Source organism: Paroedura picta, chromosome 13 (genome assembly GCF_049243985.1).
Source record: "Paroedura picta isolate Pp20150507F chromosome 13, Ppicta_v3.0, whole genome shotgun sequence".
NCBI classification, from domain to species: Eukaryota; Metazoa; Chordata; class Lepidosauria; order Squamata; family Gekkonidae; genus Paroedura; species Paroedura picta.
Genome location: NC_135381.1, coordinates 9,091,556 through 9,119,229, shown reverse-complemented (window position 1 = coordinate 9,119,229; position 27,674 = coordinate 9,091,556). Strand labels below are relative to the sequence as shown.

Here is a 27,674-nt window from a genome sequence, read left to right as displayed (position 1 = left end):
GAATAATTTTAACCCTCTTTTCTAGTCCCTGCAATGTTTGTGAAATGTTTATTTTATTAATGGTACTTATAGACCACCTTTCACACTTGGACTCAAGGCGGATTATGCAGAGTGAGTCAATACAATTGATAGGATGTAGCAATCCAGTCCTGCTCAACAGGATTAGGGTAGTAGAGCCACCCAGAAATCTAAATCAACTGAAACAAAGCTCAGATGAAATGTTGTATTGCAGCAAATAATGGGGAACATTCTCAGCACAGGCAGCTGCTGATGCCCTAGGGCAGTGGTTTTCAACCTGGGGGTCAGGACCCCTTTGGGGGTCGAATGATCCTTTCACAGGGGTCATGGAAGGGCAAGTAGCTTGGCAGGGGGGGCGCCATCTACACAACAGTCTTGCAGGGTAGATTGAGATGAGCGTTCGTCTGTCTGGAGCAGCAGAAAAGAGTGAGATCGGAAGAACTGAACTGAGAAACCCAGGAAAAAACCCAATTTATATACTGATGGTTGGTTCTTAGTCTGACAAAGAGTGCTTGCACTCGAAAGCTCACACCTTGAATAAATCTTTGTTGGTCTTAAAGGTGCTACTGGACTACAATTTATATACAGTCATGAACAATGGATCTTCACATCATTGGTCAGTTTTGGCTTAATTTCTAAGAAAGAACACTTGTGTTAATTTTATGCTTGGGGATCACCGCAACATGAGGAACGGTCATGGCATTAGGAAGGTTGAGAACCACTGCCCCAGGGAAACATCCCGCTCTTCAATATCCCAAGACTTTCAGCCAAAACTGCGATCCACCACAGCCCAGCTGGGGAACCCAACTCAGGCTTCCCAAATCTTGAGAAACGTATTGCTGGTCACACTGGTTTCCAGAGGAGGACTTATACACGCCGCAAACGTGCTAAAAACCCCACACCAAGGTCCTTCCCGCTCCCCGTGTGCGTTTTATTCAGAAAAATGATGATGATAAGGCCATCGCCTCAGGGCTGAGGTAACTCCCGCCCCCTCCCCCCAGGAACCGTTTCTAGGCGGGGCGGCTTCCCTCCGGGGCGGCGGTTGGAGGGGGGGGCGGCGTGAGGAGGAGAAGGAGGGAGGCGGGACGACTCCGCCACAAGCGCCACGGGCAGCCAGGCGGAGCGGCGGGAGCGGCCATGGCGTGCCCGGACTTGGCGGCGGCGGCGCGGGCTTTCCTGGGCTGCCTCCTGCGGGATTTCCCGAGGCCGCTGGGCGCCGAGGCCGCCTTGCCGTGGAGTCCTCCGGGACGCGGGGGCGCCCTCAGCCAAGCCGAGGCGCCCGCGGAGATGGCGGAGCTGGCCCGCGGCTTCCTGGCCGGCAGGTACGTAGGTAGGGCGAGCGGAGGGCGGGGAAGGGAAAGCGGGGACGACTGAGGCGGCTGCGGCCTGCAGCGTGGCTCCCGCCGAGGTGCATTGAGAAGGCGGCGGCTTCCCGGGCAGAGGCGCGCGCGGCGTGGGCTGGGCCGAGGGCGCGTGGCGTTGGGAGGCGTGCGCGCGGAGGGGGGGGGGGATCCTGCGCGCGCGCGCGCGCGCGCCCACGCCCACGGTTGGGTCATGCACTTTCAGGGCCCGTGAGACGTTGACAGTCCAGGTGCACAATTACTGTTTAAGAGTTTAGGACACCTTTAAGGGCAACAAGGTTGTATTCAAGGTGTGAGCTTTCGTGTGCACGGTCATGCACTTTCAGGACCTGTGAGAAGTCGAAAATCCGGGTGCACAAACACATTGCAACTGTTTATAGAGTTCAGGGCAACTTTAAGGGCAACAAGGTTGTATTCAAGGTATGAGCTTTCGTGTGCATGGTCATGCACTTTCAGGGACCGTGAGAAGTTGAAAATCCAGGTGCACAAGCGCATTGCAACTGTTTAAGAGTTCAGGGCACCTTTAAGGCCAAGGAAGTTGTATTCAAGGTATGAGCTTTTGTGTGCACATGAAAGCTCGTACCTTGAATACAACTTCCTTGGCCTTAAAGGTGCTCTGAACTCTAAATTTGTTTTGCTGCTTCAGACCAACACGGCTAGCCACTTGAACCGACATTGAAACTATACAACTACTAATATTATTCTGGCCAGGGATATGGGTGTTTTTTTTTGGGGGGGGGCATCATCTGGGCATGGGATCATTTGGTGCAATGCAACTCTATTGCCCGTGTAGAAGTCTTCTTGAATAATCATTCAGTTTTGCATAGTTTGTAGAAAGCCAGTTGAGTGGGAGCCCTTATGTCTTCTTCAGGCTGGCTGTTCCAGAAGGTGGGAGCCAAAGACTTTGGCCCAAAGTGAAAAAGGCATATTTACTGGCAGCTATTGATTTTGGCCAGTTGCTGGTTGGAACCTGCAGATGACTCTTTTGATGAGCAAAGTAAATAGGAAACACCTGTTGAGGACAAATGTAGATGTGATAATCATGAAGTGCATATTGTTTTTGTTCAGAAGACCTTGGCTTGGGCCTGCAGGCCTTCATGTGGAAGACGTAAAGCCTGTTCAGGGTTTTCTGTACAGAACCTCTACAGCTGGGTGGAAAGGGCATGCTATCCCGGTGAAGGGAAAGATGACTGACAGTTCTTGACTGTGAATGTTCAGATTAAATTACAAGCACCCAGATAATAGATCAAGTCTTACCAAATTATGGCTAGTGTTTTTAGTTGTCAAGCTCTTACACATCTCTGGCCAATTGCACTAATGTTCGCCCACGCCACATCTGTATTTCTGGGTTTTTTTTAATTGACTTTTAAATGTGAAAGTGTATCAACCCGTATCTCATTAATTATATTAACATGATCCAGAATCTCTTGTCTGTTCTTGGCTGCTGTCTTAACCCTGCTTCTTCTTTCAGGTTGTTTGTCTTTTTTTGAATCAAATAATTTGCAGTAGTTGTATCTGGGCGTTTACATAACTACCTTGTTCATTTCTGTTGCCAGCAGATGGCTAAAACGCTGAACTAATTGCTTCTTAGACTTTTTTGGGGGGGGTACTTTTAATTCATTGTGTTGCTTAAAATATGTTGACAGATATATCTGTGCAGTTGCATAAAGTCTTAATGTGATAATAAAAACAAATCCAAGCATGAAACACTGGGAAGTACAATTCTTTGGCATGAGAAATCTGTTTAAACTCTTCTTGGCTATCAAGGAATGACAGTATCAAATGAGCCACTGTGTTGGACTAAGATCTAGGAAACTTGTGTCACTCTGCCAAGGAAGTTTGTTGACCAACCTTGGGCCTGTTGCAGTCTTTGAGCCTTACCAAGGTTGTGAAAACTGAAGAGAAGGGTGTAAGCCACTCTGGGTCCCCATTGGGAAGGAAGGAGAAGGAGAAGGAGAATGAAAGAGAGAAAATGGCAAGGTGAGAGAAGGACGGGCTCTTCCATTTTTCTCCTATCTTCATCCACTGTACTTTAAGCTTTGTTCTTGTATCACACATAGTGTGAATAAATCATAAATCATGCTCGATCTGGGAGTTGATAATCATGGAAGTATGAACTGATCAGCTAGCCAAAGGCAAGACCGAAAAGGTATCTCACTAATTAATAAATAATAGATTTTACTTATATAAAATAGTATTATAGTATTAAAATCGCAGGTGGTAGGTATCATCTTGGAAGAGGGTGTTTGCCTTTGCACAGGAAGGGAATGCTGTGAGCCATATTTTCTGCACAGTAAGGTGTCATTTTCTTCAAAACTAAAACAGTTCCGCAGGGCCTGCAAAAGGGAGCTCTTCCGCTAAGCATTGGGTTGAGGCCGACCGGAATCAACAACGTCTACAGGGCCACTGAACCGCCCTCCCGGGAATCCATACCCCCGATCTGAACCACGGACCTGTTCAAACCGTTACTCTTCATTCCATATACTGTTTATGTTCCATGTGAACCGCCCTGAGCTTCAGGGAAATACAATAAATAAATAAATAAATCTTTATTATATCTGAATTTATGCAAACAATTTAGAGGGAAATGTCCTGTCCTTTTGACAGAGTCCACTTAATGTATGGGAAAAGGCATATGATGCTTTTTGTGCTGTGAAATTAACGTCACCTGGTAAATAACATCGTATAAAGCCTCTTATGAGTGTTCATTTTTTCCCCAGGCAGTTGGCAAGCATACCTAACATTAGTAAGTCGTCTGGTGCAGCCTGTGCCATCCATTGTCTAAACCGGATTTGGATGTTGCCTTTGAATCATTAGATTCAAAGGTTCCATCGTTAACCATTTCTGTTTCCTCCTCTATTAATACATGCAAAGGGTAATGGCTGGCTTGCTGGTCCCGTATTGAGTCTGCCATGAAAACGCTGGAGGGCGTCACCCCAAGGGTCAGACATGACTCGGTGCTTGCACAGGGGATACCTTTTCCTTTAAATCTAATCAATTCAGTTTAATTTCTAGATAAGCATAATTCAGTTTGTAGTTTAATATGCCATTTCTTCAGCAGGATTTCTGTGGAGTATGAAACAGCTAATATAATGTGGGTATTGACGACCCTGGCTGCAGTTAACGGCTGGCTGCAGTTTTGCTGCCTTGCTGAGATTTTTTCCTATTTTTATCATGGTATTAATACTGACTATTTTAATGATCCTTAAACGTTTTGATGTGTTGGATATTATTATAAGGCACTTTGAGCATATTTTACAGAGAAGCATCAAACCAAATAATCTACATAAATAAAATATGCAGAAGCAAAGAAAATGAATAGATACCCATGCTTTCTTTCATCCTTCACAAATATGCCTGCATTAAAACCCTGCAAATTATTTATTTATTTAGATTTTTATACTGCCCTTCGATACGACTCTGGGCGGTACACTTTCAAATTAAATAATTGAAAATATTTTCCATTGTTCTTCTTGGCTATTAGATTTTAGTTTAAGAGAGGCAACCTATGTTACCCTACAATAAGTATTGTTAGTAACTGTTGCAGTCTAGTTGTAGTACTTTTGTAAATCCATTTGATTCAAATACTTGTGCTTTGTTCTGATGAAATCATGACTTGGGGGAGGGGGGTAAGCATTGATGCCTGTTAAACAAAGTGACATGTATAGGCAGAGCATGAGCCGGTCTTATCTTCGAGTGTATCAGCCGTGTTTCATGTGCTGTTTAAAATAATGCTCATTGTCAGCTACTTGGAATCTAACACAGGCCCTCAGAACTGGGCTAAGTGAAAGACCAGGTTTGTGCTGTCAGAGCAGCCTGAGATCAATGAAGTGAAGAGAGGGAGGAAATGAGGCATGTTTCCGCTGAGGCAGGCATGCACTCCCTTAATCAGCTGCATAATATTTCATTTCTGTGGGGAATGCAGGGGGTGGGGGTAGCAAGCAGAATGCTGCATTCAGGTCTCTTTGTGCGGTGGTGTGGAAGAAGGGCACAAGGTCTGTGCTTTCGTTTCCATTTCCAAGAGAATTTGAGAGGATATTAGGGACCCTTCCATTATTATATAGCACCCATGTTATATTTTTTCTCTCTCTCTTGAACCAGCATGATTTCAGAGGTGTAGCTGTGTTGGATAGACCTTGTAAAAGCATGATCATACCCATGATTGAGGCTAAAAAAATCCCAGGCACCTAAAATGTAGATGGAATTTGACCTTTTCGTATTACTTTGCCACATAAAGCATCCTTTCCATTGTGTATTTTCATATTAGTTACTTTAATCCAAGCCCTCCAGTACACTTATCAGGTCTAAATGGCTTTTTTAAAGTATGAAAGGAATGCGAGTGGATGCCTGTCGCCATTGGCTTATAAAGTAAATAGGAGAGCTTAAATAGTTCCGCAGGGCCTGCACAAGGGAGCTCTTCCGCCAGGCTTTTGGTTGAGGTTGACCTGAATTCAATCACTTTCCATTGGCCCCTGAGCGCCCCCCCCTCCCATGAGAACCACCACCGACATGTCTATCCTACGGGGTCGTCAGTATGTTACAGTTAAAATTGGATGTAAACCACCTTGAGCCTCAGGGGAGAGTGGTATATGAATGAATGAATGAATGAATGAACGAACTAGTTCCTTATAAGGGCACACCATTGTGGCTGATGTGGGGAATAGAGGGAACATGGAAACTATATGCAGTAAGGCAGAGTTTCTGTGGTTTCGATCCCTCTGCAGGGTATGAGCCTGCCCAGCTTTTTAGAAAACGAGCAGGGATACAAGCCTAGTAGAAAACCTTGATTGACCTAATACAAATCACCAAACTGCTTCGTTATGTACTCCATATAATCACACCAGTGATCTTGGAATTCTTCAGCAGGCCCACTATTTACCAAGTCTGTGAGTTTGGCCAAACTGTGCTTGGATGGATTTGAAACTTCTTGCCTAATCAAAACCGGTTCATACAATCAATTGTTCTGTAAGCTAAAACAAACTTAAACCAACCGGCTAATGATCCCTGGCCCTAAAGAAGCCCTCCTGGCCTCAACCAGGGCCAGAGCCTTTTCTGTTCTGGCCCCCACCTGGTAGAATGAGCTCCCGGGAGGAGATCAGGGCCCTGACGGAGCTTAAACAGTTCCGCAGGGCCCACAAAAGGGAGCTCTTCCGCCAGGAATTTGGTTGAGACCAGGTAATCCAGAAACATCTACAGGGCCCCTCCTCCCTCCCAGAGATCCACCCATGTATTCTGCTCTGGACCTATTTGCATTGTTATACTCTGTTGCCTGTTATAGTTTAATGTTGTTGTTATTGTGAAAAGCTGAGTTCCATGTACTGTTTTCTGCATTTTATGTAAACCGTCCTGAGCCTCGGGAGGGCGGTATATAAATACAACAAACAAACAAATAAATAAAGTCAGTGTTGCCTTTGTATGCTGAAGAGTGCTTCTCCATGTACTTTTATTCTGAAGTAAGAGTGCTCATGAGATTGCCAGTGCAGGATTGTCAAGCCGTGCTTAAAATACATCCTCTGGCCAGGCATTAATCATACTAATTAGTGGACGCGTGGCTTCTTTTGAACGCCTCCATGATTATTACCGCCTAATGTAATGAATATCTGCCAGCCATCTTAAATGAACATAATTTAACTGGAACACTGTAAGTGTACTTTTGTCACAGCTGTGCCAGGATGTATGTATGATCTCTGGAAAATAACTCCAGCATGGTTCTACATTTAGATATTTAAAAATCTGTTCTCGCCTTCCTCTCAGCTTGAGGCAGTTTAGAAAGCCAAAACCAAAAAGAAAATTAAAAGGCACAACCCAACTGGTACGATGTATTTCTTAAAAACATCATAATAATATTTCATCTACTCCAGATAAAATTCCCACTTGCCCCAAATAGGTATGCAAAGCAATGCAAAAGAGAGTAAGCAAAGAATCACTGGATGGTGGCTTGTTAAAATGAGTTCATTTTTCTTCTTATACCAATCTAGCACAGGTTTTCTCAACCAGGGTGGGTCATGTTGACCCACCCACCTCTCCCAAAATGGCCAATGATGGGCAATATTGAGGAGGGAAAGAGTTAAACCACCCTTTCCCCAGTATAGAATCATAGAGTGGAAAGGGACCCCCTGGGTCATCTTGACCAATCCCCTGCACTATGCAGGAGACTCCCAACCCTATCGCTCATCCACTGTCACCTGCCACCCCCTTGAACCTTCACAGAATCAGCCTCTCCATCAGATGGCTATCCAGCCTCTGCCTAAAAATTTCCAAAGATGGAGAACCCACCACCTCCTGAGCAAGCCTGTTCCACTGAGAAACCGCTCTAACTGTCAGGAACTTCTTCCGGATGTTTAGACAAAATTTCTTTTAAATTAATTTCATCCCACTGGTTCTGGTCCGTCCTTCTGGGGCAAGAGAGAACAACTCTGCTTCACCCTCTACATGGCAGCCTTTTAAATACTTAACGATGGTTTTCAGATCCCCTTCTCAGTTGTTTCAGTATTAAAAACTGAATCAGAATCGGTGGCAGAAAACACACTGGGGGGTTCATTCTTAGATCTCCATGGTATAATTTGGCCTGGGTGTGTAAATTCCAAATTCCTGTTGCTTAATATCCTCTCTCTGTACTGGAACGTTTGCTGATATTCTGAAACAACAGTGAAACGACACTCTGTCACTCCTTTGATGTAGTTCCTCAAACTCTACACACTCCCTTTTCCAGGGCTATGATATGTATTATCCGCCTTCAGGAGTATACAATGAACTCCGATGGGGCTGTTCCTCCCGCAGGAAGTCCATACCAGCAGTACTTGTCAGAATATCCTGTTTCTTCTGCTGGCTTGCAGCAATTCCAAGTGACCTATGAAGAATAAAAATGAGCTTTCAAAAACAGAATCATATGGAAAGACTCCGGGAACTTTTGTTGTTGTCATTCATGTTGTTTCTGCTTCACTTTTTGTGCAAGGAAGCCAAGCATTACTCATACCAAGACTGTGTTGAAGGAAATTCTAAGAGAAAGGCGGATGCTGTCTTGCTACCACAGTTCTGATGCAGAATTGCTTTTGGTCAGAGAGAATGACAGGAAATGTTTGAATGTAGCTAGGAACTTGGAATAACCTCCTTTCAACGAGCAGGGAGGGTCAGTAAAAATTGGACAGGATGTGTGTGTGAGACCTACCCAAAGGAGGCTCAAAGCGGCTTATATTCACCTTCCCTTTCCTTTCCCCACAACAGACACTCTGTGAGGGAGGTGAGGCAGAGAGAGCCCTGATATTACTGAAGAAGAAGAACAGTTGGTTTTTATATGCCGCTTTTCTCTACCCAAAGGAGTTCAAAGCGCCTTACATTCACCTTCCCTTTCCTCTGCCCACAACAGACACCCTGTGAGGGAGGTGAGTCTGAGAGAGCCCTGATATTACTGCTCAGTCAGAACAGCTTTATCAGTGCTGTGGCGAACCCAAGGTCACCCAGCTGGTTGCATGTGGAGGAAGAGCTGGGAATCAAACCCGGCTCGCCAGATTAGAAGTCCGCACTCCTAACCACTACACCAAACTGGCTCTCCAGGGATCCCGGAGCACAGCTCAGCTTGAAAACCACAGATACGACGAAAGAACTTGTGCATTGGATAGTAGTAGTGGTATATATAACTCCAAGCCGGGGCTGTACCAACAATGGATGCACTATATCATCCATCTGTAAAGGCCAGGTTTTCAGTGCTCTTGTCTTGCATATTTTTGGCCCCGTAGAACGCACGATTCTTGAGAAAGATTTGGATTGGCCCTGCATCTAAAGTTTTCACAGGATTCTAATGGGAGGCTTGTCTCACTACAGGTCTCTGTGTACAGAATCTAATGTGCCGTGTAGCTACTGGTTGTTATATTGTCTACATCAGACTTTCTCAACCAGGGTTTCGTGAAGCCCTGGAAGGGTTTCCCTTTGTTAAAATTTGTTCAGCATTTCTCAGGTGTCTAATACATTTGCCATGCTGAACTTATGTTAATGTTCTTATTGTTATCCCTTTACTGTTACCAGAATGATGTTACCTGTACCATTTTGTTGTTTCATATAAACCACCCTGAGCTTTCAGGGAGGGCGGTATATAAATAAAATAAATAAATAAACTTGGGAGATGTTATGAAAGTTGACAGTAGCTAGATATTAAGATTTAAGGATCACCCATCGTCCGACACAGTCAAGCAATGTGTTTACTTATATGAACGGTATTATTGTGCTGTTTGGTAAGTTTATGTTTCCTTTATGTTTTGCAATTAAATGAATTCTTTTAAAAGCTCAAGCATTTTCTCCTGACACTGCCTGGAAAACAGTCATTCCATAGACATTTCAGACCTTGCTGTAAAGCTGAAGCCAGCTTTCAGAATCCAGCAACTGTCTTGTCCTCTCTTCCTCAAGCAGCCCTCTTTTAGCATGATTTTTCCTTTTCTTATCAGGGATGCACCACCTCTTCTTATGGCATCTTTGATTCACGCAGCAATCAGTGATCTGCTGCTGACGGATCTTCATGATTTTAAAAAGCAGCACGTGGAAGGAGAGGAAACTGGAGACCCTGGTACTTTTTCCTGTGAGTATGCTTCCCTTACGCTGGAAAGCTTGCAGTGTATGAACTCTGGACCCACACAGCGTTATGGTGCTTCCTGACACCTTTTCTGGTGCCCACCAAGTGTTTTCAGGAAGCGGGTGGGGCCAGGTAGGGATTTTGTCCCACAATGCTTCTGATTTACCATTTGAAATTTGATTGGCTGTGCAGTTTGTTTGTTTTTAATGTGGCTTTCGCAGCAGCGGCCTCCACAACACAAGAATCTCTACTGCGCTATTGAAGTTCAGCTTTGACAATCATTTTGTGGCTGGCTGGCTCCATTTCCATTTTGTGGCCAACATTTTGTGGCTGCACCCACCATGCCATGTCAGTATTCCAAAGGGGCCCACAGGCTCAAAAAGGTTGGGGACTCCTGGTTTAAGCTGTTGCTGCAAGTTGCAGATTTAGAAATGCTGCTTTCCCTCCCTCCCTCCCTCCCTCCCTCCCTCCCTCCTCCTTCCTTCCTTCCTTCCTTCCTTCCTTCCTTCCTTCCTTCCTTCCTTCCTTCCTTCCTTCCTTCCTTCCTTCCTTCCTTCCTTCCTTCCTTCCTTCCTTCCTTCCTCTCACTTGCCTTTGAAATTTCATGTTTAAACTCCCTTTTTGCTTGTCTGATTCTATGTATATAATAGTGAACCAATAACAAAGGTAAGGAATTTCATTGTTTTAGCAGATGCTAGAAATAACATCCTTGTGCTGAAGTTTTCTTTGCGACTACTTCTCCCTCAGAACAAAGGGAAGTAATGTTGGCTCCATCTGCTGGGGCAGATGAAAAGCACGTCACTGTTATGTAATAACACTGAGAGTTGGACAACTGGTCCATTGAGCCTAGCATACGATGATGAGTTGAATTCTGGGTATTCAGAAATAGTCAAGAGTTCATTGCATTTTCTTGCTATGCACTAAACCGTCTTCTTTGTTGTAGAAAACGCAGCATATCCCCAGAGCTGTGGAAAAGTTTTGAATAACCCAGAGACAAAAAGGGCCATTAAATAGCCATGCTAGGAGGCCTTGGTTAGTCAGGAAGCCATGTCCGTTCTTAATATCATCATAATTTCTTGGTAGTGTTTTGGCTCATGTTTATGACTAGTTTCTTTTTACTGATTTTACTTATGCTGTTATAGGCATTATGTGAGCTGCCTTCAGTCACTTTTGGGGAGAGATGAGCAAGCTGTCTAAAATCTTATCAATAAATGATTGCAACATGTTTTCTTTTTTTTTAAACGGAGGTGTTTCAAATCAATAAGAAATGGCATTCTGCATAATGCACTTTAATGCATTAAATTCCATGGATCATGTGCAGTAGTTTAGAGTGACAAACATGTGGCTATTAAAACCATCTTTGGCACAATTCTATGTAACTTTATCCTGGTTAAGAGCACAGAAACAGGTCCTGGTCGTTCCTTTTCCTATCCTGGAAATTCCCCATCCATCCCTTTTGCCTATCAGTGGCCATAATTTACCCTGCTTAATAATAAAATTTTGCATTCCTGGGTCATTTCTCTGTTTAAATCTGCAGTAATGGTTATTATTTATTTTTATTTATTTATATTTATATTTTTATACTGCCCTTCCCTACGGCTCTGGGCAGTTTACATAAAACATTTTTGAACATTCACATAGAACACTATCAAAAACAATATCAAAATCAATATAACAATATATTAGTGCCTTGATGCAGCGCTTATAATAATAAAATATGATACCACCTTAGGCAAAAAAACAAATGAGGAAGGCTTCCGGTAGTGGGGAGTATGTGAGTGTGTAGGGGGAGCAAACTACAATTACCTTCATGCTTGCTTCATTTTTTGTGTGTGTGTGCTATAGTGCTCGAAGGAGGTCCATTGCAGCACTGCTTCTTTAACAAGCTCTGGGATGTTTGTAGCAAATGGCAGAAACAGCTACCACCCCTGAAGCCTCTTGAACGCTACCTCCAGATCTCTATCCACGCAACACGCAATTCCCGCCGGAAGATGGAGGACAGGCACGTTTCACTTCCGGAATTTAATCAGCTCTTTGGCATGACGGTGAGGATTCTTTTTATTTCTCAGGTGGGAACAGGTACTGACAGATGCCACTGCCTCCAAAAAATACTCCAGACAGCCCCCTGGTTAAGAGAGTCAATCAGCAAATTGCAACTGCGATGCATTTCCTCTTTCATTAGCCATTTTGCAGCTTCTGATTTATTTATAGTCCCACCTTCTTTGTATTTCTTTCAGTAAAACTGGAAGGGAATCTTTATGGCACTGATTAAGTCCCCAGCATCTCCATTTACAGATGTTAGCAAACGTCTCTGCCTGTAACTCTGTTTTCAGGTGGATAGCCATGCTGGTCTGTATCAGAAGGGTAAGATTTGAGTCCAGCAGAACCTTGAAGACTGGCAAGATTTCCAGGGTACAAGATTTCCAGGGTCAAAGCTCCCTTCCGACTTTCGTCTCACAAGCTTATACCCTGGAAATCTTCTTGACCTTCAGATTGCTATAAACTTGGAGACCAGCAGCCAGTCAGAGCTAACGGTGGTTGACTCAATAAAAGGCAGCTTCATATGCTCATAAAGTACCGTAGCGCAGAGCCAGAGTTCATGTAATGTGTGCAGAAAAACCAACCTCTGGCAAGTAAAGGATCTTTGGTAGACAGCTGGGAAATTCTATTTTCAGGTGGTCTGGGCCCAGTGTACCTAAGAGACCGTCAATAGAGCATTACGCTCTGCCACTGCCAACTGGCTAGTGATCCCTGGCCCCAAAGAAGCACATCAGTCCTCAATGAGGGCCAGAGCTTTTTCTGTCCTGGCTCCCACCTGGTGGAACGAGCACCCCGGAAGAGATCAGGGCCCTGTCCGAACTCCCAAAATTCCGCAGGGCCTGCAAAAGGGAGCTCCTCCACCAGGCATTTGCCTGAGACCAACCACAGGTCCCCCCCTCAAACAATCCTCTCCATGGCCTGAACCAGTCTGTCCTCTTTAAGGGCCTTAGCTAAGTTCCTGTTCCTGTTATATTGTTTAAGATCACTGAAACTGTGTTAGATTACTGTTGTTGTTGTATTTGTTTATGTTCTATATTAATTTGTTCCATGTATCCCCCCATGTTGTATATAAACCACCCTGAGCCATAAGGAAGGGCGGTATAGAAATAAAATCTGTAAACAGCCCGTGGCGCCACGGGCGCCACGGACTGTATAAAGGAGTAAGGGGTAGTGGGGAGGAGTTAGGGCGGGACCGGTCCGGGATAAAAACTCGGGGGGGGGCCAATCAGGAGCCGCGAAGCGGCTCCTGATTGGCCCCTCCGAGTGTCAATCCCGCCCCAAGCAGACAATGGGGAGCCGCGCGAAGCGCGGCTCCCCATTGCCTGCTTCACTCGCTCGGAAAATGGCGGCCCGCCTGGTGAGAGCCTCGGCTGGGGGGTGGGCCGGGAAGCCTTCTCTCGGCCGGCGGAGCGGCCTCGCAGCGTTGTGGACGCTGCGAGCCCGCTCCGCCGGCCGAGAGAAGGCTCCAGAGAGCCTCGGGGGGGGGGTGGATGGGTGGGGGGGGTGGATGGGTGGGGGGGGGGAAGGGAAGCCTTCTGCCGCCGGCCGCAGCGGGCTCACAGCGTCTACGACGCTGTGAGCCCGCTGCCGCCGGCGGCAGAAGGCTCCAGAGAGCCTCGGGGGGGGGATGGGTGGGGGGGGGAAGGGAAGGGAAGCCTTCTGCCGCCCCAAGGAAGCCCCCGCCGCAAACACAACACAAGACTCCAGCCGCCGAGAAGCTGCAGAGAAAAAAGAAACACCCCCGGAGGAGCCTTTCGCCGCTAGCGCGACGAGAGGCAGCAGAAAAAAAAACCCCTGTAGGAGCTCCAAGCCGGCGCGCCGACGAGAGGCAGCAGAAAAAAAAACCCTGTAGGAGCCTTTCGCAGATCCAAGCAGCAGAAAAAAAAACCCTGAAGGAGCCTTTCCCAGCTCCAAGCAGCAGAAAAAAAAACCCCTGTAGGAGCTCCAAGCCGGCGCGCCGACGAGAGGCAGCAGAAAAAAATTAACTCTGTAGGAGCCTTTCGCAGATCCAAGCAGCAGAAAAAAAAACCCCTGTAGGAGCTCCAAGCCGGCACGCCCACGAGAGGCAGCAGAAAAAAAAAACCCTGTCGGAGCCTTTCCCAGCTCCACGCAGCAGAAAAGAAAAACCCTGTAGGAGCCTTTCCCAGCTCCACGCAGCAGAAAAAAAAAACCCTGTAGGAGCCTTTCCCAGCTCCACGCAGCAGAAAAAAAAAACCCTGTAGGAGCCTTTCCCAGCTCCAAGCAGCAGAAAAAAAAACCCCTGTAAGAGCCTTTCCCAGCTCCACGCAGCAGAAAAAAAAAACCCTGTAGGAGCCTTTCCCAGCTCCACGCAGCAGAAAAAAAAACCCTGTAGGAGCCTTTCCCAGCTCCACGCAGCAGAAAAAAAAAACCCTGTAGGAGCCTTTCCCAGCTCCACGCAGCAGAAAAAAAAAACCCTGTAGGAGCCTTTCCCAGCTCCACGCAGCAGAAAAAAAAAACCCTGTAGGAGCCTTTCCCAGCTCCACGCAGCAGAAAAAAAAAACCCTGTAGGAGCCTTTCCCAGCTCCACGCAGCAGAAAAAAAAAACCCTGTAGGAGCCTTTCCCAGCTCCACGCAGCAGAAAAAAAAACCCTGTAGGAGCCTTTCGCGGATCCAAGCAGCAGAAAAAAAACCCTGCAGGAGCCTTTCCCAGCTCCAAGCAGCAGAAAAAAAAAACCCTGTAGGAGCCTTTCACAGCTCCACGCAGCAGAAAAAAAAAGCACCTCCTGGTGTCCCCTGGGTCCTAGCGCCCATTGCATTCCTGGTTGCAATGGGCTTTCTTGCTAGTAAATAGATAAAAGTCCAGTCTCTGCTGGAGACCCACTGCCAGTCAGCAGAGATGGCAGCAAACTAGAAAGCTCGGAGCCTCTTCACCCATTCAAGGAGTCTCTCTCGTCTCTTGACATGTCCTGCCAAAAGGATGGCGTGGAGAGAGCGTACTTTGCTGTGTTTGACGGTCACGGTGGCATCGACGCCGCTAACTACGCGGCAGCCCATTTGCACTTCAACATCGCCCATCACAAGGAGATGGTGAAAAACCCGGCAGAGGCCTTGAAAGATTCTTTCCAGAAAACAGACGAAATGTTCCTTTCTAAAGCCCGAAGGGAGGTGAGTGATTCGAAGCCAGCGAACAAAAGCTTTGAATAATCATTTGCATGCTGGGTGGCGAGGGGGAAGATGGAGAGTGGTATAAGTGCATCCCCAGACAATTAATCTTTCGTAACGGCGGAGCTTCTATTATTTTGCTGAATATCCCATATAAATATTTTATTGGTTCATGGAATACACATTATCTTATGTACCACTGTCTGCAGATCTGAGGAAATGAACATTTCAATGCAGGCCGGTGTAGATCTATACCTGGACCTTTCCAGAAAAGTAGCCAGCTGTCTCTAGCTAGACTGTTGAAAAGGTCTTTTCTCTCTTCTTCAGTTCAGCCAGCCTAGAATTAGGAAAAAAACTATTCCCTGAATCTGGGTTTTCACTGCTACAATCGATCTCCTTCGTTTCTCAGATGAGATAATTGCTCTGGTTATACCAATACTTTCAAGGAAGAATAAAGACCAGTTTGAGTCAGCGATTTCAATTGATTTTGTGACTCTTCCTTGAACAAGAGAATGCAAGAAGCAATTAAAGCATCAGCTTGCAGCTAAACAGCCCTCTTTGACTATATAGGGGAACAATCCAAAACCTTGGGTGTATCTCATCCACATGTCTTTTGCCCTGGGTGGAGATAAATTGAGCAGTTGTGAAATTAATGGGTTGCTGTTTGGATCCCTTTTTTTTCATATACAAACTCTCAAAAGCTCGTCCCCCACATTGTCCTCTGAGATGCTACCAGGCTTCGTACCTAGCAATAACTTATTTATTTTATTTATTATTTGATGAATTTCTAGCCTGCCACTCCCACAAGCAGCACGTGTCGGGTAACAACATTGTCCCCCAATAAAACCACATTAAAACCCCCAATGTAATTAAATTCAACATACCCAGGTGGTAATAAAAATCCTCCTTCCCAACCTGACAGCACCCCACCTTGGGGTTATGAGGAGTACCCCAATGTCCCAGCTTAGCCCGGGGAGGGGGCCCAAGATCTCACTTGCCGTGGCCTCAACTGAAGACCTGGAGGAAAAGCTCTATTTTACAGGCCCTGTGGAACTGTCACAGCTCTGTCAGGGCCCTCAGCACTCCTGGGAGCTCATGCCACCAGGTTGCACTGATTTCCCCTCTCCAATTGCATTTCACACATTCAGGCACTCTTTCGATCATATTCTCCCCTTTCTGCTCTGCAGAAGCTGCGTAGTGGGAGCACCGGTGTGGCTGCCTTGATTGTGGGGAACAAGCTGCACATCGCTTGGCTGGGGGATTCTCAAGTCATGCTGGTGCAGCAGGGGAAAGCCATAACTCTGATGGAGCCTCATAAGCCAGAGAGAGAGGTAACTGCGACTCCTCGGTCTGTCAGCCGCTACGCCTTTGTTTGAATGGATTTTGATGCTTATTTGTCTGAAGATATCTTTTCTCCATGCATGTGGGAACACGATTCTGAAGTCATTTCTTAACTGAGTGTAGCTACACCTTGGAAAGTGGTGGGACTTAAGAAGAAAGTGGTGGAAATAGGGGGTGCAGATCATTATTAAATATAAAAAGTGAGCGCTTGAAAGCTATAGTAGAGAGATGTATTTAAAAGTTATTAATAGAACCTCATTGTTAGGTGACCCCATTGGACCGGTCACGCTCCTAGGCTAACGTAACCTCACACAGAGGTTGTGAGGATAAAATGGACAAGTGGGCAAATGTTGAAAGCCACTTGGGGTCTCCATTTGAAATAAAAGTGGGGTATACAGTAAAATAATGTAAGTAAATAATTGTTCTCTAGTTACTTAAAGAATGAGGACCAGGGAGTGAGATCAGGTCCCCCCCCCCTCCCCTGGTTCCGGGCTTAGGTAGTAGACTGACCGGACCCACTGATTGATCCACCCTGAGCTTTTGAGTTTGTTTTTTTATATCCAACTGCCCAGCCCATACTGGTTCAGCTACATATGAGGTTGGGACAAGCTTTTGTATTAATCCACCAACTTGTTTTTTATATATATATTGGGGTATTGTATGTTGGGATGTTTTAAATGTTTTTTTATCGATGGATGTTTTATTTATGTTGTGAACCTGGCTTTCACGAATCCCTGGTTGAGAAAGCCTGGGGTAGATGATTATCCCGCCTGTCTTCCAGAAGAATTTGGAACAGCGTACAGGATCCTGTTATTTTTTCCTCACAATAGCCCTGTGGGAAAAGCTAGAGAGAATTACATCCCCTGGGAGTAGATCTGAGTGGGATTTGGAGTACTATCTGCTTAGCATTTGGAGGCTCAGGCACTTCGCTTCTTCCTGGTTTCTTTTGCTCTCCACAGTAGAGGGTTGACAGGATTTTTATTGATCGATTGTAGGATGAGCGACAGCGGATTGAAGCTTTAGGGGGTTGCGTAACCTATATGGACTGTTGGCGTGTCAATGGGACCCTGGCTGTTTCCAGAGCGATCGGTAAGCAAGATCCCAAAGCCACTCAGCCTGTCGCAGAATGACCCTGTGACGGAACGTCGCAGTGTGATTCTGGGGCGTGTGCGCGCGCTCATGTTTCCATCGCCATATATTTTGCCACTTAGCACTTTGTAGCAAATAAACCATGGCAAAAGTGTACTTTCAGCCCTGGACAATTCAAAACTTTAAAAAAGTGGACTCTTATGCAGAGTTACTCCTGTCAAAGCCCACTGATTTCTGTGGATTTTCGGAGGTAACTGTGTCGGATTACACCACAGACAACTTCCAAATTGTTGTCTGACGTCAGCTGGCTTTTGCAGAAGTCGGGAATGAATAGGAGAAGGTTTGCACATCTTTCCGGAATCTGCAGAAAGCCGTGTATTTTTATTATTAACAGAGGTGGCAGCATTTGCTAACCTTGGACTCAGCTGCTGCCGTTATTGCTCCTGCATCAGTAATGGCTATGTGCGGCACATTGCCATAGCAGCGCACGCCTGACAGTACGAGTGGAAGAAAACAGCTTTTTTGGGTACCTTCCCTGAAGCATCTCTAATCCTACTGCATCCTTGACTGGCCCAGGTGTGTGTTCATTTCCTGAATCAGTGCTGATGGCTACTGCTTCATTTCAGTACACCTGTAATGAGAACCAGTGTGATGCAGTGATGTAGAGCGGGATGGGATGGGGACAACTGTGGCCCTCCAGATGCCCATAGACTACAATTAACATGAGCCCCGAGGGCTGCTCATTGTAGTGCATTTGTAGTGCATGGACATCTGGAGAGCCATGGTTTGGCCACTTCTGATCTAGAATGTCCAGTTAGGACCAGGGAGAATCAGGATCATATCTTCACTCAGCCATGAAGCTCACTGGGTGATCCTGGGTCAGTCTGTCTCAAGCTACGTTAGTCACTCTGAAGCAACAGAAGAAAATGTGAATCTGGTGGTACCTTTAAGACCAACAAAGTTTGGTGTGCATGCACGCTTCTTCAGATACAATGAAACAAGACATGTTCCCAACACTACAATATCTCCGTTCTAAAGAAGTATGTGTGCACACAAAAGACTATACCTTGAATAAAACTTTGTTGGTCTTAAAGGTGCCACTGGACTTGATTGCCTGTTCTGTAGAAAGGATAATGAGCAAAGGATGCTGAACTCTTTTTCTCCCTCCCCACAGTTCTTCCCCTTAAAACATCCCATTTATTTCTATTTCTATACCAGTTCCCAGTGAGATTCCACTGGTGACGTTGTAAGTGTCCTTCTAATGCATTCAGCATTAACTCTGTCACCCAAATTCGCCTTCTGAGTGATCAGAAAACAATATCGTGTGTCAATTTTGACATCTCTTCTCCCTCGTCCATCTCGTAGGTGACTTGCTCCAGAAACCTTATATCTCTGGCTGTGCAGATGGTGCATCGTTTGAGTTGACGGGTGCCGAAGATTATGTGCTTCTGGCCTGTGACGGGTTCTTTGATGCCATCAGACCCTTTGAGGTGGTGGACCTTGTTCTGGAGCACTTAACCCGAAGCCAAGGGGACGGCCTCAAGGCTGCCGAGAGGCTGGTGGCCGCAGCCAAAGAGAGCGGCTCCAGTGACAACATCACGGTCCTGGTGGTGTTTTTGAGGGAGCCCCAGCGTGTCTTGGCCGACTGCCTCAGAGACCCCAAAAGCTGCTCTACTGAGGATTGTGCAGCAGACGCGCCCTTTAACTTTTTCAGCTCTGAAATGACAGGCTAGAAAGGATGACCAAATCCACTCGAGGTGCAACATCCCAACGTGTGCAAGTAAAACAGACCCTTGGCCACCAGCAACAATGACAATTGAGTGGTGGACAAAATGGCCTGGCTGAAGTGTCTAGATTTTCACCACCTAGATGGGCAACCTGCTTTTGGCTTGTGTGGCTTCAGTGCTGATACAGGCTCACCTGCCTGTTCTCCACGCATCTTTTCCTATCCCCGCCCCCATAGAACGCTAACATCTGGGGAAAGGATTCCAGCTTATCTTTCTCCCCAGTGTGCTACTTTTCTCTGTACAGGGAAACTTCTGTACGGGGGAGCCCTCCACCATGTGAGCGCTCCACCTGTGGTCTGAAGTGGCACAGCTCAAGACAATGGGAGCTGGACCTCAAGAAGAGCCTTAATAGGTCTGTGCTTTTATGACCCTGGTCATAGCTCCAAGCTTGGCTCCAGTGTCTCAGGAGGTGGTGAAGAGTATATAAGCTATAGATGAATGCTTGGGAATAGCACTTAAAGAGGACTGCATTATGATGTTATTATGTCTGTGAATAAGCTACCATTGCCATCGCCAAAGACTTGCTAATTCCTGCATATGGATTCAGTGTTAAAGTGTTGGAGAGTGGGCTCTTATGCTTGAGCCTATGACATGAACCAAAGCACGCGCCCGTTGCTTCATTGCTTACCAAAGAAAGACCGTGAATTACATGTTTGTGAAGCTCAAGAGAAAAGAGATTTAAATTCAAATCTCAGGAACAAATCACTCATAGTGAAATCCCATGTCATTACTGTAGTCTAAACCCATTGGTGGCTAGTGGAGTAAGTCTCCATAGGATTTCACTGTAAAACGCCAAACCAAAGGCATGGGAAATTCCTATACGGACATGCAGTTGTCTGTAAATATCACTAGTGTCACGGTGGTAATGGCAATATAGAGGGTTGCAGCTGGTTCACCAAATGAAATTCCTACACAGGTCTCATTTATTCGTTCTCAAGTCTGCCAAGTAATGAGTCACTGCTTTTGAGACTTTTAGTATTGGCTTCTCTTATCCACTTAGGTGGGAGGGATGGAAACCTTTGTTCATCATCAATCTTTTTCCAGGCACACATGGGGACTGTGCATGAGCAAGTGTGCCATCAGATAGGACTTTACAGCTAAAAGCATCTGGGGACACTGCACACTGAAGCCAGAAGCTTGTTCCTGCCCTGGGAGCATGTATGCCTGTGCAACAGCCCTCCCCAGGTTCTTCTTTTGCCACTGAAGGGGGTGGTCAAATTTTGGGATCCCAAAAGTCATCCTACTGAGTAGGATTGTTGCTAGCTCCTATTAATTTTAGGGAAAGGCTGGCTCCCTTTGTTGCAGCTTGGGAGTCTTACCTTTGACAAGTGGGTTTTGTCAGTAGCTGAACTTAACTGTAATTATTGTTCATCACATATCTTCTGTGCAGGGACACATATCCTCCCTCCTGCCCTGCTGCATGATCTGGCTTTGGAGGCAGTAGCGATACTAAGAGTAATGAGGCACTATTGCATAAGGACATGTGATCCCTGGGTGGGAACAAGCTTCCGATTTCAGTGTGGAACGCTCCCTGGAGGCTTTTAGCTGTAAAGACCCATCCGATGGCCAGCTTGCTCATGCATAGTCCCTGTGTGTGCCTACTCAGAAGATACTCGATGAACAGTAGTTACAGGTAAGTGCAACTTTCTTTTCTTGTCATCTCATGGTGGACTATGTATAAAATTAAATATTTGATTAATTTTTAAATGTTTTTTATAGTTGCAGCATTTTATGTTTGGAGATTTATAAAACAAACATGGTATTTTGCAGAATGTTTAACTTAAATTAGGATTTAGATGTACACAGAAGGTTATTTTTTCTTGGTTTTGCTGTTTGTTTGTTTGTTTGTTTGTTTGTTTGTTTGTTTGTTTTACAAAAAACAGGCTATTCTCAAGTGCCACATGCCATTCTGACAAGAATGGAAAGGGCTGCTTTTTTCTACAATATTGTGTGGGGAGCATGTGTTATTATTGTATTATTGTTGCTATTATTTCTACTCTCAGTCTTTTGGAACAGACATGGCACGTACAGTTTTTTGAAGTGTCTTTGTGATCCGCTGTCCCGCTTCCAGATTCGGATTCTAAAACTACATGAGCCGGTAGCAGACCCTCGGTTTCAACCCAGGTGTCTCCTCTTTAGCAGGAAAAGCCACAATAAGTGCTTGGATTAGTGACCACCAATTAAGTTCGTGGTTGCTACACTAAGGAAAGCAAGGGCAAAATGCCTCTGCTTATCTCTCTTACCAGGAACACCCCCATGGATGTTGCGGGGGCAACGCGATAACATGTTCCTCTCCTCATTTTCACGCACGCATCTTTTGTGCTCAGAACTGAGCTCCTACCCCCTGCTTCCTGCATGTTTCGAACAGACCCTGGTTTAAACCAGCGAGTCTTCTGCTGTCCCATGTTGAGCTGGATTCAGGATCCAGTAGATCAGTGGTTCTCAACCTGGGGGCCGGGACCCCTTTGGGGGTCGAATGACCCATTCACAGGGGTCTCGGACAGTGTCTCGTGGCCTCTTCCTTGGTCAGGTGGGGAGAGTGAATAATTGGTGTCTGAAAATAAATTTTGGGAAAATATTCTTGCCTAAATAGTTCCTGGAGTGGGAGGCAAGAGTACCAATAAGGAGACTTGAGGTTTCCACAGTAGTTTTTGAAGCAGGTATAGCCCTGCTCAAATTTCCCTTTCCCCCTGATCAGTAGGGTTGCTAGAGCTGAATAGGAAAATACGGGGAGATTTCTGGTTTGGAGTCTGAGGAGGGTGGGGATCGGGGAGGGACTTCAGCAGGGTATAATGCCAGACAGTCTGCCTTCCAAAGTGCCATTTTCTCCAGATGAACTGGAGTTCATGCCTGGAGTTCAGTTGTAATCCCAGGAGATGTCCAGCCACCACCTGGAGCCTGACAACTCTACTGATTAGGCAGGCACTTAATCTTGCAACCACAGTCTCCATTCTAGCTCTTACCAGTCTGTAAATCAGTGAAGGCAAAACAAAAGACCATGTCTTGTTGGCAGCTTTTGTTTTTGGCGATTGCTTGAGGCGTGGCCTCTGTGTAGAAAACCCTGTGAAGAACGCCCTGGGGAGCTTCTTCCCTCCCAGGTGTTTTCTGGCAGGGGCTCATGGGAATTGTAGTCCATGGACATCTGGAGGGCTGCAGTTTGACTACCCCTGCTCTACTGGGTCGTCTCAAGGCAGCAGTGACTTGGTGGCACTTCCGACCCTCAGTTTCCATCAGACTAAAATCCAGCCTAAATACTACGATTCCTACCTGTTGCCCTTCCTGCTGCAGACCCCTTCCTGGTCATTCTGTCCTGCAGCAGCAGCAGCGCTATTGGCCACCACTGGGCTCCATCAGGAGGGGGAAGACGGGGAAGTTCCATTCCGCTGCTAGGAAATTTAGTCCGGATCCAACCTGTTGTTGCTACGACATAATCTGGGGAAGGTGCTGGAAAAAAACCCGGAGAGGCACTCTGCCTTGCCACTGAATTGAGGCAGAAACACTTGTTTGCATATGCCTGGTTCCAGGCCTAGCCACTTGCGTATCTCCCCCCTCCCCCCTGTATTTCTGTAAAGACAGTATTAGCAAGCGAAATACTCCAGGCCTGTCCCCGCCGGATCATAAAGGATAAATGGACAGCATGCTGATGTAAACAAGGAGGGCTCTTTGAGGGGAAAAGCCTTCCTGTCATGGCCCCTTAATCTGTTTGACAACGCAGCAGCATTCTGCAGCGCTGCCTTTCAGAGCGCAAGAGAAATGTGCAGGACCATTTTTAGAACCGGGGAGGGGAGGGGGGAGTTAAGTAAGTCCACCCTCTAATAGTGATGATGGGAGCTGAGAGGGTAGGATGGAAAAGCATTTGAGGATTATTGCTTGGAATTGTTTTGTTTTTAAGGGGACCAGCTTGGAGGCTGTTCTACAAATAACCGTTTGTTGCTGTTAAATGTGAAGTGCTGGAAGAAGGGAGAAGCCAAGAGCCAGCTTGGTGCAGCGGTTAAGAATGGCAGCTTCGAATCTGAAGAAGTGTTGGTTCTTACATGCCGCTTTTCTCTAGCCGAAGGAGTCGCCAAGCGGCTTACATTCGCTTTCCCTTTCCTCTCCCCATGACAGAAGTGTTGGTTCTTCTGTGCTGCTTTTCTCTACCAGAAGAAGTATCAAAGTGGCTTACAGTCCCCTTCCCTTTCCTCTCCCTACAGCAGACAGCCTTTGAGGTGGGTGAGGCTGAGAGAGCCCTGGTATCACTGCTTGATGAGAACAGCTTCATCAGTGCTGTGGCAAGCCCAAGGTCAGCCAGCTGGTTGCATGTGGGGGAGAAGTGGGAAATCAAACCGGACTCATCAGATTAGAAGTCTGCATTTCCAACCACTACACCAAGCTGGCTTTCACAAGGAATAGCTAGAATTGGGAGGGGTTTGGTTCCCTGCTCCTCCACATGCAGCCAGCTGACTGACTTGGGCTAGTCATAGCTCTGATAGTGCTGTTCTCACAAAGCAGTCCTGTCAGAGCTCTCTTAGCCTCACCTGCCTTGCTGGGTGTCTGTTGTGGGGAGAGGAAAGGGAAAGCGGTTGTAAGCTGCTTTGAGACTCTTTCTGGGAGAGCAAAGCGGCATATAAGAACCATCTCTTCTTGCTGAAAAGGAAATTCAATGAGGAATGTTCAATTTAATGAACATACATGAACGTAAATGCTGTTTTATGCCCTGTGAGACCATCAGTCCATACATAACCCGTCATCATCTAGTGGGAGCACCTCTCCAGGGTCTTGGGCAAGTAAAAGCATTTCCCAACGCTGCTACTTGGGAGCCCTTTAACTTGAAACGGTGCGGATCTGGGCCTTTGGGCACCAGTATGGGCTTGGCTGCTGAGGCGTAGGCCCTCCGAAATGACAGTGTTGCTGTCAGAGAGTGAGAGCCAAACAGTATCTTGGTTGCCACTGGATGAGTGCGCATGCCCTGGGATGTGCACTCAGGCCGGGGTAACTGCTCGTGTACATGCAGATACTACTGCACACCCGCAGCCTGTCAGTCAGTATCCTGGGCCGTGGCTGGCTTTCAGCTGCACGCAGGTGACTTGTGATAAGATGAACATCTGCATATTTGGCAGCTGGAACAGTACTAATCACGGCAATGACTTTAATAAGCCACACTTAGTGAAACAAGAGTGGGAAGATGTGTTGCTCTCCCTCCCTCCCTCCCTCCCTCCCTTTCTTCTTAAGAGCTCGGGAAGCTATTAGCGTCTGTGTGCTAAAAGCCCTAAAGAACTTGCAAAAGAAAAGTTCTCCCTGTGTGAATCCGGGCTTGCTCTTGTGCAGCCTCTGATTCCATTAGAACCCATTATGTAGCTCAAGACAACTAAACTCGAGTAATGAAATCATCAGTAACAGAGAGCCCAAAGTGGTCCTTTTTTGGGGATCCTCAAATGCTTTGCTTGCTAGACACTGGAAGTGAATGGCAGGGTATATAATCATCCTGATTCGTACCTGCATTCTTTTGAAGCACGGAGTTATATTTGGGAGACAGAGAAACATCAGAAGAGCCTGGCTGGATTGGAACGGTGGTCCGTCGAGTTCAGTGACCTGTCTCATATAGTGGGCGTACCAGCTGTTCTGGAAGGCCAACGACAGGGCGTTGTGCTCCATGATCCGACATTTGGGAAAATATCCTACCCGCAGATGCCCACTGATGGTATCTGCTAGAGAGGGAAAGCTCTGTCATCTCCTTCCTTAAATGCAGTTTCATGTGTTCAGAACCCTTTATACCAGGGGTAGTCAACCTGTGGTCCTTCAGATGTTCGTGGACTACAGCTGGCAGGGGCTCATGGGAATTATAGTCCATCTATCTGGAGGACCACAGGTTGATTACCCCTGCTTTATACGTAGGACATCCATCTTTCAGCTTTCAAACTGGGATTCGAGCTACTTGTGTTCTGCCTCTGAAATTTACAAGCATGAGTGAAGAAACTTATCCCCAGACTTGTGGTGGGCAGCATGGTTTGTTTGCACCCGGATCCAGTCCCTAGCAACTACAGTTGAAGGATTTCTGGTGTAATCCCAAACTGGGCTTGTACCCATCTAAATCCATCGAACCTGCTTGGATTACAGGGCTGAGGCAGTAGCTGCCAAGAGAATTGTTCCACTGATAGAATACAAGGGAACAACGAAGTTCCTTTCCGGACCTTGCTGGGGGAATCTATCTAATCCAGCATCGAGTTTCTGACAGTATCTGTCCAGATGTTTCGGAGAATCTTACCAGCAGGATGTGAACAGGGCCTTTTTGCCTGATCCGAAGCAGCAGCTCTGGGGGTTGAATTAAGACTCTGTTCCCAGAATAGCATTACTTTTAATTAAAAGACAGGCTGTCACTCGATAGACATGGAAATTAGCTGCTTGTGTTTCCTTATGTATGGAATATCTTTGGCAAGACATATAGTTTTCTTGATAATCCAGACTATCAATAAGGTGCTTGTTCCATGTATATTAAAGCTCACAAGAACATAGCAATCTAACTACTGGGTGTTGTACTGGATGGGAGTAGACTGGCCTGCAGCCACACAGCTTTTTCCAGCGTAGCTGTCACCCTTCCATAACCTAATAATGCATTAAGCCGTTCCTTTCTGTTTTGTTCTGCCCCACCCCAACTCACCCCCCTGTTGCTTTAATTTTCCAGTGTCCAGAGTACCCTCAGTGTGTTATTCAAATGGGAATGCCTGATTGGGGGGGGGGGGGGAATCAGCAGGCCCTTCTAGATTTTAGAATCTCACAGCCTTCCGGTTCTACTGGAAGATAGCTGGATCCATAAACAAGCCCCAAATATGTATAGGGGGAATGCTTGTTGTGTATTGAGGTGGAGCCAAGCTAGGGTTGCCAGCTCCAATTGGGGAAACTCTTAAAGAGTTGAGGCACTGCTAGGGACAATAGAATTTGGGGGCAACTTGATGAAGAGCCTTTCTAGGACTTTGAGTAAACTAGAGTGCCCTTAGAAGCTTCCGTTTTCTCTAGGACAGGGGTGGCCAAACTATGGCTCTCCAGATTTCCATGGAATACAATTTCCATGAGCCCCTGCTAGTGCATGCTGGCAGGGGCTCATGGGAACTGAAGTCCATGGACACCTGGAGAGCCACAGTTTGTCCACCCCTGCTCTAGGAGAACGGCCCTCTGTAATCTGAAAGACTCAAGTGTTAGATTGCCCAGTGAGATCTCCAGGCATCCTGGAGGACAAGATATTCTGCAGGGAATTTTTGGAAGCCTATGCAGAGGAAAGGCTACTTCCACAAACCAAGCACCCTGCATTTAAGGGGCCGGTAGAGGCCTGTGGAATGAATAGGCTGCCAGGAGAAAGTCGATATTTCTAACTGGGCACCTAGATGATTTTCAAAACCGTCGTATCGTGAATTTTGCCCTTCGTTTTTCTGCGTTGTGAACTTCCAAATCCACAACTCGGACTGAATTACGGCTTTTTACCTTCTTTACATCGCAATATGCTGGTGTGTGGGGGGGGAATTGTGCAGCATACAAAAGGGACATGCCCTCGCCCCTTCCGACCTTCTTGACCATCTTCAGTGCTGCAATAAGCTGGGGACTAGAAACTTTCGAGAAAAAGAAACTGAAACCAGATTCTCAGGAATCCCCTTCTGCATCCTCCAGCATCTGACTTGCATATAGTCTAAAAGATGGGCAATAGTGCACTTGCCTGCTTCAGCCAACCTGGAGACCATCAGATAGCTCTGATTAATAATGTAACAGACTCTCCACAAAATCACATATCTGGCATTCGGCATCTTACATAACTGCCGAAGTACAGACGGCAAGCCGCAATGTTCCACTGCTGTAACCACGTCTATTGATAAAAAAGTTATCAGTATTAATGACCGGACTGCTACTTTCCCTTGGCAGCCTTCCCTCCTTACGCCCTGTTGCCTAACGAACCTGGAATGGAACCCCGGAGGCAATTATGTTGAAAATTAAGGAGGCTCTTTATCTCTGTCATTTAAATGTAATCCTATTTATTCGGGAAGACAGCCCGCACGTACAAGACAGAAAGGAAGGCAGGCTTTTATAAGCTGTCGTTTTAACTGTCTCCCAGTATTCCCCCCCCTCCAGCAGAAGGCGTGTGCATGAACTGTAACCTCATTGTTCAATTATCATAATCTTCATGCAGATTGTACCTTTTCTGTACTTGGATCTCTCTAAAGGTGCTTGTGAACATTCTGCAGTCTATTTTTGTTTAATAATTGCACGAGCCGTTCTTTTGCATATTGTTTTCCCCTTGTGTTCCCCGAGTCTTGGTGTATTGTGAGGAGTGGAGATGCCCTTTGGCTTTAAGAAACTTTTGAAGTGTTAATAAAGGACTTTAAAAGA

General features: G+C 46.3%; 1 protein-coding gene across 2 annotated transcripts; it reads left to right on the top strand.

Annotated features, from left to right (window-relative positions):
- Window positions 1–1,091: 1,091 nt before the first annotated feature.
- On the top strand, window positions 1,092–27,674 carry PPM1F (protein phosphatase, Mg2+/Mn2+ dependent 1F). Of its 2 annotated transcripts, none has more exons than XM_077307279.1 (7): window positions 1,092–1,340; window positions 9,818–9,948; window positions 11,788–11,987; window positions 14,920–15,108; window positions 16,293–16,436; window positions 17,442–17,535; window positions 18,901–27,674. In XM_077307279.1, exons 1-7 carry the CDS (start codon window positions 1,156–1,158, stop codon window positions 19,266–19,268), a joined length of 1,311 nt encoding a protein of 436 aa, XP_077163394.1. In that variant the 5' UTR covers window positions 1,092–1,155; the 3' UTR covers window positions 19,269–27,674. The 2 variants fall into 2 exon arrangements, with proteins under 2 accessions (XP_077163394.1, XP_077163395.1); XM_077307280.1 differs by lacking the exon at window positions 1,092–1,340 and adding an exon at window positions 1,393–1,426.